This window comes from Pimephales promelas, chromosome 4 (genome assembly GCF_988280905.1).
Source record: "Pimephales promelas chromosome 4, fPimPro1.hap1.1, whole genome shotgun sequence".
Classification (NCBI taxonomy): domain Eukaryota; kingdom Metazoa; phylum Chordata; class Actinopteri; order Cypriniformes; family Leuciscidae; genus Pimephales; species Pimephales promelas.
Genome location: NC_142772.1, coordinates 28136676 through 28150118, shown reverse-complemented (window position 1 = coordinate 28150118; position 13443 = coordinate 28136676). Strand labels below are relative to the sequence as shown.

Here is a 13443-nt window from a genome sequence, read left to right as displayed (position 1 = left end):
CATAGTTAAATAACAAGAGTTCAGTACATGGACATGACATACAGTAAGTCTCAAACACCTTTGTTTTCTCCTTCTTACTTAAATCTCGTTTTTAAAAAACACCCCTGAAAAATAAGATGTACGATCTTTAAGATGTACGACTCCAAACATTTATTGGGCGCCGTTTGTAAAGAGGCTCACGCTGAAAACAACAGCAACATTTTGTGCGATAGAGGCCGCAAAAAAATCCATATAGCACCTTTAAAGAAGTTGATTAAATGTTAATTATCAACATCATTCAGGTGCGTGGTCTATGTTAAGCATTCAAATTCAAAATGAGACATGGATTAAACAATTAAGAAGGGGTACCATGGGCAATTTAACCTAAACTAAGATGTTGTTAGGGATGTCGTAGAAGATATTTGGGACCAAATGATGTGTATCTATCAGAAGTGCAAAGTCAAAGTTCAGAAAGTAAAGGTCCTCATTATTTTGTTCCAAACACCTGGATTTGCTAATTAGCACAGTTTTTTTCAGCCAGGAGATTTTACTTTCTGACCCCTAGACTTTACACCTCAGGTAGATAATGGCATATTTCCCATTAATGAAAGATTTTTTTTCTTACAATAATTTGAATGGTTGAACACTACAATTTGTTTAATAACTGAGAAAATGTAATGAGATTTATTTGTCATGCCAGATCCCACCATGCTGTACAAAAGTCCACATAATGGACCCCCTGAACATCACTACAATAAATAAATTGAATAAAGGAACGTAATATTTTGGTAATAATCGATATAGCAAATTAATTTTCTTAATCCACATTTTAAGGGTAATCTACTTTTCAAGTTGTTAATTGTAATACCTAGTATTCGTGGAATGTGTCAGTTGCACTACATCAGCACTTCACACACCTCACACACACTTCCAATCCATTTCAACAGACAAACACATTGGTTAAGATCTTTATCAAGCAAATTGATCAATAAACCCTAGGCAGACACAGTCATCCGTGCCATCCCATCAGATAAGAGCATCTACAGGACGCGTCAAGGCAAGCTCACACCAATCATGACAATAGGAAGAAATCGGACAAAACAAGTTAGGTTGTCGGACAGTCGGATTGGGCGATAACAAACCTCCCACCAATTCTCCGGCGAGTCACGAGAGTTCGAACTTTATCAGTGTGACGGGGGACTTCCAGAGCACGAGGAACCGCTCTGCCGTTAAAAAGAAACAAACGCTGTTCACAACCGCAGAAACGATCGGCCGCTCGGAGGTTTTAGGGATTATTTTCTAGTAGTACTTTTTACTATGATACACGGTGTCCTCTTCAAACAGATAACGTTAGAGGAAGCCAATCAGCTAGCGAGCTGGCTAACTAAACTATCCAAAGGGGAAGTGGCAGCAGTCATCGTTTAAGAGTTTCGCTAGCGTAGCTTCCGCCTAACACACCCACTTTCTGCCTATTCGTTGTTCACATTGTTTTCAGATAAACTGGACTTAAACCAATTTAAGCTTTCGACTGAACACAAAAGCATGCTTTGGCTAAACAGAGCGTTTCGCCGTTGTTAGCCAGTTAGCGAGGCGAATTGTCTCTCCAGCACCCGCACAGGCTCGCTAGCCAGCCGAAACTGGAGTCGGCCTTAAAACACAGCAGCGTGGACGTTATCACTCGTGCTGTTGTCACTCATTAACGACGAAACGCTTGTCCTGGCGGTTTATTTCTATGCAGTTTCTTCATCTGGCTTTGGGGGAATAAGGAAGCATTCAGCTACGCCTTTCTGCGTCCCTCGAGCACTGAAGTGCCTGGTGCATCTCGGGAGAGGAGCTCTATCAGCATGCTGGACAAAAGAGCGGAGATGAGCAGATTGGCGTTTTAATCGTCTTTGGTCTGTTTGGAACTGTCCGTTTGGGGAAGACGGGAACACAAGAGGCAAGAATGAAGAAGTTTTCGCGTATGCCGAAGTCAGAGAGCGGAAGTCTCGGGGGTGGGTCTGGATCTGGTACTGGAAGCAGCAACTACATCGGGAAGGTGTTTGCTGTCGGTCGATACCAAGTGACGGTGGAGGAGCTGATCGCTGAAGGTAATGGACGCATTTGTTTAGGCCAACACAAATGAATGGCAAAACCCACTGGTGAAGTGTATAAGAGCCCCTCAAACCCCACACACATCTGTTTTTATAGAGCAATGAGCAGTTCAGAAAGGATGGTCTGGACTAGCTGTTTACTGTAGGTTGTACCTCGCCATATCAACGCTTTAAACAGTAATCTTGCTCCTTGCCGTGAAAAGAGGAAGTATAGCTTGGTGCTTGCCCTTAGCAAAAATTGATAGAGAGATTATTCTTCCATAACAACCTAATGTCATTTCTTGGTTATGTCGCTGTTACTGATCACGTGGTTTTGGATCAGGAGGTCTGGGGCTGGCCTGTTCCAAATCTTCCCCTAATGTTTGTCACTGCAAACCAAACAAAAAAGAAGTAATGTCCTTCTTTAAAAAAATATTCTCTTTGTTAAACTTAAAGCACAAACGTTTAGTGAAAAGCTCAGGGCCAAACTTAAAATTGTTCTCTTGCCATACTACACTTTGCCATGGCACAAAATGATAGATAGTAAAACAAAGTTTATCATACTGTGTGTTATTTTACCCTCTCTCTACAGGGCCCAGCTTTTTAAGTAGATTAAGAGATTTTTTAAAGAGGTTTAAGTAGTTTGATGTCTTGATGACAATCTCCCCTGGACAGTTATAAACATTGTATACTTTGCACTTTTATCTTTCTCAATTGTAGCAGATTACATAATGGCATGTTCAACTGCTAAGTTCAGTATATTTCTGTGGTTTATAGTCTGTTTTAGTGTTTTGCTCCGCATTGTCTAAAATATTAAATACATCATCGTTCTCACAGCTCTGTCATGTAATGTGACTAATACTAGAGCTAGTGTGTTTGTTTCCATGTAGATGTTGTCATGCAGTTCGGTGAGTTTCACTGAACTTGCTGACTGGACACAATTATTTAATTTGCCTTTAGTGCAAAAGTTCACTCTCACAAACAAGTGCTTTTATTCTTACTTTCTCATTGACTTTTAATATAAACTTGTGCTTTATCAAATGGTTTTCTCTTTTTTTTATTGACATTAAGCATTTTCTGGCGCATAATGTGACGTTTTAGAACCTAAAACCTTGTTTCTCCCAGTTGACAACACATAACCAGCATTATCAGAAATCTCAGGAGTTTTTAAAAATAATCGTTTTCTGTGATTAAAAACGGGGTTTTCGTTAAAATGAGAGGCCAAACCGCAGGGAAATCTGTAAATGTAACTGGGCAGTAGTTAGTATTCAGAGATTCTTCATGACAAAATCTTTTGTATTCCACAAAACAAATTCATTAACTCCTGAAAATGAAAAATGGCTGTTCAAGTGATAGATATGTGGTTTGTGGCCCTTCTGTTGTTGTATTTGACCACCTGTTAAAAGTATGCAGACTTGGCACAATGCAGATCACCGTCCTGTAATGGAAGTTGCTTCTTTTGTGTTTGCTTTTTGAGCCTGACCCTCTTGAATGACCACCATGCTCCCTTTTTATTATTTCAATAAATTATTTCAAGCCACTCATTAGGGACAGCTGGGGAGTTGGCAAAGGATGGCTTGTCATTTGGACGAGGCAGGGACTATGATTCTGGATGGGTGGTTAATTCTGTCATTTGCTCCCTGACTGTAAAGTAGCTCTCAAAGAGCCTGTCCATATGATTGTAGTATAATGAGATGTTTTATGAGGCTTGAACAGAAGTCTGTAATGCAGTAAAACAGCTGATTTTTCACCTGTCGGAACAGAATAAGAATCTTTCGTCTTAAAATTCGTTTGTATTAAATGCAAAATGTGCCAGCAAGCTTTGTGTGGTCAATATATTCAGCCATCTGCTCACCTCTTTGTCGTCAAACCCTGTAAGACCTGCTTTATTTTGTCAACAAACTGCTCATGACTTCTGTATTTTCCCCTGTTTCACTTCTTCAATATGTGACTGGTAGAATCTGCTTTGGTCTTTTGATCTTTAAAAAAACCTATCACTTGACACCAAACCGGTTCAGAGCGGTTCCTAATGTAAGGTGCAGTAACATTCTACTGCACTTTCGATAGTACCGTTACTGGACTGACCTTGAATAAGTCATGACTTGTGTACAGAGAGGTGTTGCCCCACTCGCTGAGCATGTGCTGGTAGAATTGCTGTGCTAAGTGCCACTCTGATTTTGTTATCTCCTTTACTACTCTGCTATGGGCCTGTATGTCCTATTGACAGTTGAAGAAGGTGTGTGTAAATGTATGCATGAAGGAGGGTTCAGTCATTTTGTCAACCAGTAATTTAAGCTTTGGTCTTTTGACATGTGTTCTGGCCTCTATTCTGTTTATTTCAGTCAAGACCACTTTGAGAATTACATTTATTGACAATCTTTGGATTTGGCGAGAGGTTTAGGCTCTAAGGTGCTTGAGAGATATACAAGACAGCTTGAGATAGGGGGTGGAGGTGGGTGTAAATGTGCGACAGACTGAGGAGCATTCGTTGAATGAGCTTAAATACTATAGTTGATTAGAGTTGGTGGAGGAACAAATCAGCTGAGCATCAGCTGATATTGTTTAGCGATCAGTGGTCTGCCTGAACTACGCTTGAATTATATTTGATCACGCAAGCTCTATTTATTGGAAAGCATTCTTTTTGTTTCCCAGCATCAAAAGCATGTTTTGCATTTGCACTTCTACTTTTCTTCTTTTTGCCATCCTGCATAACCGAGGCCCTTTGGGTTTCATTGTTTGCACTAAAGACATCACAGCTAAAGATATCACAGCTAAACATTGAGATAAGATTTTGAACTTTGCCTTTAAACATGAATTTAATCTTACAGCTCTTGTGGCTGTGCAAATTTAATTTGTTTGGGCCTGGTTGCATGAAAGCCCTTATATTAAGAAAACCCTTAGTTATGGTTAAGGAAGGGCAAGAAAAAAAAAGGTCCACTTAAGAACTTTAGGGCTGTCATTTAGTATTTTCCCTTAATTACTTGAGAGTTTCATTAAGTTCCGGTATGTGTTGCAACAAAGTCCTGAAACATTTAGCCCTAAAAAAAAAATCAAGGAATCAAAACCGGTCCCTCAAAGGGGTCATATAATGTAGTTTTCATACAAGTTAATTTGATTCTGTAGGGTCTAAATGAAAAGTTTGTAATTTACTTTAATTAAAAATTTTACATGGTCCAAAACAGCTCTGTTTTCAGCCTTTAAATGATAATGAGCTTTGCTCAGCCCCGCCCCTCTTTTCTGCGGGGTGTTTTGACACAATGCACGTGGAGTGTGTTACCTTGACAACAGTTGAGGGTATTCTTTGTAGAGAGAATGGCAGTGGGAGTCTCTGAGGACACATCTGTGCAACCTTATAAGTTTTAACTGGAGTCGAAACCGGAGCAAGATGACGGCCGCAAAGAAGTTCGACAATTAAGGCTCGAACAGGACGTTTCTGAATGGTTGTTTGTTCAACATAATGTCACTTTGATCTATCTTTGTTTGTACTGCAGGGTAACGTTAGTCGGGGTGGGGGGAAAAAGTGATTCTTAGATGCATCGCGATGCGGACGTGGATGATTCCGAATCGATTCACAAATGTCAAAAATCGATTCTCAAAAAAAAAAAAAAGGGGGGGGGGGGAGGGTATTTATTTATAATAACGTAATATTGGCGGAACGCGAAAGACGGAACTCTGAAGCGCAGAAGTGCAGTGTGCAGCCCGCCTGTGGCATTCACATAACAGAGACGCGATGGCTGAGCGCGAAATCCGAACACCCTCTTCGTTAAAAGCTGACGTGTGAAAATATTTTGGCTTCTATGAAGTTGAAGGGGGAAAGGAGCTGGACCAGAGCCACACTATTTGTAAGCTTTGTAGAATACAACTAAAATGTTTCTGAAACACGACAAATATGAGAAGCCATATGACACGATTCCACCCAGAGGAAAGACACTCGGCTGTACCGGGCGGTCATTGTTATATTCTGGGCTCTATGCACGGCAGTATTTCCGGTGAAGGTCTAAGGATGCTCGATAACTTCCGCCGATCGTAGGGTCCAATGCAATACCGAGAATTTATATTGAATTTTATACTCCATGCCATGGTTGTACTAAAGAAACGTTAGTCACAAAAACAGATAAAACAGACACCCCTCGTTGTGTTTATGCTTATTTTTAAAATTATATTAAATAAAACATAACTATATATAAAATTACATCTAAACGTATGAATGTTTCGTTTCAAAGACGGGAGGACAGTAAATTTTGAAGACTCTGCCATAATCCCGTTTTCCTCGGTTTTCCTCCGCTTTAATCCCCAACCGGAACCTGAAGAGCATCCTTGCGTCAAATGCGGAACTTATGCGTGCATTTAGCCTATTAATTTACTACAGGTGTGCTGCTAGTTCAGGCACACATTTATTTTCCTGTTGGTTCTTTGCAATTGTATTAAAATATATTGTATGTTAATTCTTTATGGGTCATTACTTTGTAGTTTTAAAGCAAAGTATGTATAGTCACCTAACCCGCAAAAAAGATGAATAAAATCAATAATTGCTTTAGCATCAAATCGTAGCCCTCTGAATCGAATCGTGAGGTGCCTAGAGATTCCTACCCCTAAATGTTAGAGTAACTTAGTGAGATGTACGAACACTGTTACTGATGTATACGTACGTACTCGGTTTGTAATAACACCATAACACATTGTTCGTTAAAAACGTGGGATTATGAATTATATTGAGAATGTCGTACATAGAAAACATGTACCCTGAGTGTAAACCATAGACTGTAAGATGTAAACCTTAGCCGCATTCATCATGAAGCGTGGAGGTGCAGAGGCAACGTAAATAGTTGGTACCGATTCTTTTTTCAGGAGCAGCTTTATACTGACCATCGTTTATTTAAAGCATGTCTGGTGAGAAAAGATTCGCCAAGACATGAAACATGAAAGCATTGAAAAGCACAGAAAACTTCTCACACTGTGCGCAAGTACCAAAATTAGTTATTTTGTGTCATTTTGCACTTGAATGCTTAATAGCCTAATGTTTTGTGACGATTTGCACTGGCCCGACTCATTGGGAAGTCCTATTTGTCGAGCCCTGACAGTGAGATTAAACGAGAATGCACATTTTGGCAGGAATGCAAAGACGCACATTGCATGAAGACGTGGAGAGCGTCTTGTCAGTCATCTCTCTTTACTCTGGTCAGTGGTCATGTGATAAGTGAAATCTGACTCCTGCACTGTGCTGTGACTCTCTAACTCTTGCTGGATTGAGCAGAGCAGACCCTTTTTGTTAATTGAAGCATCCGTTGTCCAACTGAACTAAATGTTTTTTTTTTATTGATGTGGGGGCTGTACTGCCAATAATATAATGGTGTATATTCGAACACTATGTGACTTCTACTGCAAGCCTGGTCTATTGTAAATGTCTTTATGTCTTACAATGATTTACTTGGAATTGGAAAAAATACCTTGAAATTAAGTTCAATCAGAACTTGATTGTAAAAACACCTCTTTTGACTCCTCATTTCTGGTTGCTAATGCTGTTGTGTGTCTGTTATCTTATGGTTTCTCTTTGGTGTGTCACCTCCCCTTTGTTATATCTGTGTCATCTTCAGATGACATAACATTTAGCACAGTCTTCAGGTGGCAGTATGCCAGTGAATTAAAACAATCATTCAAAGGAACCTGCCGAGATAAAGGCTTGAAACCAGAAGTGTGTCCTCTTTACCTACAACCTCCCTTTGCTTAATTTTATGAATCTAAAAATGATTGAAACTTCTTTGGTCTGACTGCATTGGCCCAAGCCGACATTCTGCCACTGGCACTTGTGAGAGATGACAAAGACATGATTGTCAGGTTTTCCTCTCTCTTCTGTGAGGACCCATTTCTGCTTTTAACATTTCAGCTGTACCTCACACACACATTTCTTACACTGCTCTGAGAAAATAGGTCACTCAAGCTTTGTGAGCCAGAGTGGGGTTGGCATCTCACACAGTGTGTTGGCTCAAAAGTGTTCCTTAAGCAGTTCTCTGTCAAAACACTAGTACTCTAAGATTATCTAACTGTGATTTATCTTTAATCCCTTTGTCTAAATCAGTATGTTGCTGGTTGCAAGTGGTGAATCGTATTTGGCAACTGTTTTGTTTTGTCTGGCATCTGACCAGATCCACTTGTTGTCCTGAACAATGTAGATTGTTTAGACGGCAGAGTGAGACTTATTTGATATTGATGGGGAGTTAGAGCAGACCGTCGCACCATAAAGGAAAGAAATTTTTAATAGCATGCACTTTAAAGGGCACCTGTTATGCCCCTTTTTACAAGATGTAATATTGGTCTTGGGTTTCCCCAGAATGTATTTGTGAAGTTTCAGCTCAAAATACCCCACAGTTAATTTATTATAACAATTTGAAAATGTCATTTTTGGGGCCTGTTTTAAAATGTGCTGTTTTGGTGTATACGACCTTAAATGCAAATGAGCTGCATATCCCTGCCCTGCCTTCTTTGGATGAGGGCGTCACTTGCATACCTATGGCAGTCGGTAAGCAGAAGGGCTGAGAGAGTGAGAGACCCGCTGTTTTGAATGTCATTCAGCCGTACATGTTTGAATCTGAATATATAAATAGTCTCTGATCAGACCCAGATGACGAAGAGACTCCGGCAGAATGAACACAAATGAAAATGGACCAGTACGTCTCTGTATGGTTTTTTGATGCATTTATGTACTTATAGAGTTGTAATCGCGTCCCCTTTGGAATTATGGATGTGCAACAGACACAAACACTAACGTTGGCACAATTTTTTGTAACTACATACACATACTGTGATAAAGTTTGCTACGTACAAGTGAAATTACATTTATGCGAGGGACCTTTTGCGTCATGTTTACTTGTCATAGAGATGCTTCTGTGGCAAATGTGAGAAGATGGCTAACTTACAGAACAACATGCAGTTTTTAATACGATATCTTTAAATATATATTTATAAACGTGTGGTTACACACTAAACAAACAAGGTTTAAATTATACAGACATCCTACGACGACAACAACTTTTGTTGTTGAATTGGCTGACATCGACTGAAATGACTATTTGCTCAAAAATCATAAAATACACTTACTGGAGGTGACGCTCCAGCGGCCAATAGGACGTCTATGTATTTATTATGTCTATGGATCACAAAGCATTCAATCTCCATCTTCATTAGTTTACGATCTCTGTCAGTGATATATCTAATACTTTGTTAGACAGAACTGGTGAGCAAAGAAAATAAATGGTATGTGAAAGTTAAGTGTTTGCTTTTATATTATTTTTATTAGACAGAAAAGGCAAACAACCAGGATAGAATAATTTCTCATTTATCATCAACATTCAGGAAATGCGCATCTACATTTAAACAAATTTCTGAATATCTAAATATTTGAATGTTTCATTTCACAAACCATGCAGATTTAATCATATCCAGCTGTGATATCTTGTGAAGTGTGGATTTGCAGGCTGCATAAACGTGTCACTGCGAGTGATGGTCGGTCCGTGCGAAGTGAGTGAATGCGAACAGAAGATCAGCTTCACAGGAGACGTGATCGAAAAACTTTAAATTCTTCATTTTAAAATATGCTGTGCTATATCCAGTTGCCCACTGCGTCATTCATATTGTTTTCACTGTGTGCTGTATGTAAAATTAACGTTACATTGTCTTTATTTGAAAAAAATATGATTACTAGTGCGTTATATTCTTGTATTTCTGATGTAGTTTCTCCTTTAAACCCAAATATATAAGCTTTTAAGGGTGGTAAGTAGTGTTGGGCGATATGCTCCATTTTCATATCGTCCTATCGTCAGCCTGTGAGATCGGCGATACACGATATTATCGTGAGGGGGCGGGGCTAACTTATTTGATTATTAACTTGATTATTTAGCCTACTCATTAATTTGCTTGTTTTATTAGCCTACTTCGTTTTATATACGAGAATCTTTTTTCTATTTTGCTAGCAAAGGTGGAGTGTTTATTAATAGGATCAGGTTATTTCCTGGTATAGTGAAGTAAAAAAAAAGAGATCCTAATCCTTTTGTTTGTCAACGGGAAATTTACGGACACATTAGCCTATTCTCATGCCATTACATGCAGCATTTTGGTCTATTTCTGCACGAGATGAAAACACGTTTTAATAATTTCTTGGGTCAGAAAGAGTCGGAGTTTGCGATATGTGCCCCCCTGTGCGTTCTCTGCGCACTTCACATGCGCACTTCAGTAAGCACGAAGTACGCGGGTTAATGTGTTTTAAATGCCGATAGAAACAAGAGCAAGGGCCAAACGTCTAGCTGAGTCGATCGGTTTATACTTATACTTATGACTTGACTCTGATAAAGGAAACGTTTACATGACCACATGCATTGTCAAGTTTATTCAACATAATCAGGTTAAGAACGTCGTCGCATGTAAACGCGCTCTATCTCTGAAAGTGAAAGTAAAAACGGACTGCTTTCGGCATCTGCATTAACGCCGCGTTCCCTCAGAGACGACGATGATAACGGTAACTATAATACTATTTTAGTGATATTATTATTAATACTATTTAGTAATTGTATTGTTTTTAGTGTTAGTGTCATTAAACGTTTTGTTAATGTGTTACAGAAACAAATACTGACGAACAACGATGCCGTTTTCATCTTGGATCTGTAGGAAATTTAATTTTGCGTCTGTTAAAACGAGCACACTTGATAATTTGTGAATGGATCACCTTGCGATTGAATTTTGATGTGGGATGTTTTTTAGTCTGTTTTAAAAACATTCTCTAAGAGGAGTCCTCATTAGTGCGTGTGTTGTTGCAATTGTTATGAGGTGATGTCGTTGTAAATTTAGGCAAGGCAAATTAATTGTAGTTCCTAATATTCATTTAATAACAATACTAGCTTTATAATAATAATAATAGGCCTAATAATAATAATTTAATACATTATGGTAAAACGAGCCAATTATCGTATTGATATCGTCAAAGGCATCTGCCATCGGCGATATGTCAGACTATCGTCGATACACGATACTATCGTCTATCGGCACAACCCTAGTGGTAAGCTTTTGCTAAAAATATAAACAATGTTTTGTTTTGGATTCATCAAGTCTGTGAGAAAAGAAAAACTGAACATCATCTATAATGTTCCAAAAAAGAATGAGATGTCAACCTCCTGTTGCCATCAAGGAGGTAGTCGCAAAGTGCAGAATCTCGAAGCCTCTCTCCAAAAGCAGACGTGTCTCTATTTTTAGAGGGTCAGCCTGTGCTAGAGTTAAATTTGTGAGTATCATTGTGGTGTAAGTTGAAGGCCTCAAGGGAAACTGATTAAGCATTGTTCTTGAACAGATATTTGCTAGGATGCACCGAAATTAAAATTCTGGTCTGAAACTAAAAATTCAGCAAAAATAAATAAATTAGCAATCATAATAATCAACTCTCAAATAGCTACAACTGTTGTACAAACATTTAAACTGCACATGAGGTAGTTTTTATACTAACCTTTTAATAACAGAATTGCTTCTACCTCAGTTTGTTGGTGACATTTATTTAAATTACAATAAACTCTTATCACCTGTTTTTACGACAAATTTATTTAGACATATATTAAATAATGAAGACATCACTAAAAGGTTTAGTAAAACTATAATGAATGTGATACAGTTTATAGCCTATATTTAGCAAAATGCTCTTTAGTGTTATTTTAGCTAACTGAGTACATGGACATAGAACAGCTTTCTTGACATTGTATAGACAACAATTGACACTGATTGAGTGATTATATGAGACATTTTGGCTAATGTATTTTTCAACATACCTTCTGGTGTTCACCCATGTTTATTTCATGCTGTAACTAGTAACGAGGAGATGAAACGATTGCTTCACGTGTGCTAGTTCAATGCCACTTGAACTGCACTACAGCGATCCATCACGCTGTAATAAAGAGCACCAAAATGACATTATAGGAGCAATGTGTGATTTTTAGCGACATCTAGTGGTTCGGTTGCGAGTTTGCACCAGGTTTGCACTAAGGGCTCAGCCCACTGCTCACCCCTCCCTTTCGAAGAAGCTACGGTTGCTAAAACGGGACAAACATCTCGTCGGCTGAGACAGCAGAGAATAGCCAGAGTAAGCCAAGAGTGTGTAACATTGTCACTGTTTCTGTACCACAGTCCATTATAAACCACATCATGAATACTGTTTACAAAGCCATAGTCAGGTGAGGATCAAGGGTTTTAATATATAATTTAATAAAATAATATTAATCAGCTGATTGTCTCACAAACGTAACCAGCAGCACATTTATCCCCACATACTGTAGCAAACCCATAATAAAGCGAGGGAGCAGCTATATATTTTTTCTAACAGGGTAGTAATAGTTTAGCTGGCTAATATGAGCTGTTACTGTGGCTGAGCTGGGACTCGTCCGCATGAGTCCAAAGGTCGGAACTGCGCGCGCTGTTACAATCATGTCATCTCCGCATCCCATAGATACTATTTACTACACACAATAGGCTTTTTTTCTCTGATTTTGAAAAATCTTCGCGATCGACTTTAGTGATAAAAGACTTTAGTAAAAGTCTCTATCGACGGGTTAGTGATTCCTGTAACGTACTGTTTTACGGTCAATGACATGAATACTAATCATCAGCTGTCTCACGAACGTAACAGCACTATCCCCAACATAACAAACCCATAACACAGCGAGGGAGAATTAAGTTACATGAAACAATCCTAACTACATATTTTACACCACTCACAAGGGAAAAGTCACTACTCACGGAGTGTAAGGCTAGCTTCCAGCTTTCCGCTACTTCTCTTTCAAGGTAGTGATGAAACGCGTTCTGTAGCGCTGTTTGTTCGCGTTCGGCTACGGTAGGAATATGACGTCACAACATGGCGACCTTCATAGAAGGGGATTCCCGCGGTTATGGAGCTATTAATGTCTCATTCTAAGGTAATAAAAACATTACGGTTAATTAAGTAAGTTCTTTATACACCACTGAAAACATAGTTATGGATGTCATATTGCATTTCTGTTAATAGATACTCAACTTTGTTACACATTGCACCTTTAATTGTTTGAATTTCGTAATAATATTCAATAATAAGTTGAAAATTTGCTTCACATTAAAAGTAACAAAGTTCAAAGCTTCGGTGGCATGCATGCTACAAATGTTCAGTGAAGTTTTGTTCACGTTATAGGCTAAACAGGAAACAAAACAAAGATTTTAGATTTTTGAAACTAGGCTATATCAGCTGAACACCATGCCATTGGAGAAGCACTAATTAAACTGACATATAAAAGGTGATTTTGGCCCAAAACCGAAAATGTCTGTTTTAGATTAATTTCCAGTAGCTGAAATTTCAGTGCATCTCTAGATATTTGTGAGCTGCATGTGGGTC

At 38.8% G+C, this 13443-nt stretch overlaps 1 protein-coding gene across 3 annotated transcripts in view; it reads left to right on the top strand.

Annotated features, from left to right (window-relative positions):
* Positions 1–1170: 1170 nt before the first annotated feature.
* The window catches only part of bmp2k (BMP2 inducible kinase), a 45981-nt gene continuing 33708 nt past the window's right edge, over positions 1171–13443 (top strand). For 2 of the 3 annotated variants that reach the window (XM_039659583.2, XM_039659582.2), the window contains exon 1: positions 1172–2069. In XM_039659583.2, the coding sequence (XP_039515517.2) occupies positions 1925–2069 (145 nt within the window). In that variant the 5' untranslated portion in view covers positions 1172–1924. Of the gene's footprint in view, positions 2070–13443 lie in introns of all 3 variants that reach the window. The other variant, XM_089130211.1, reaches the window with a different exon arrangement.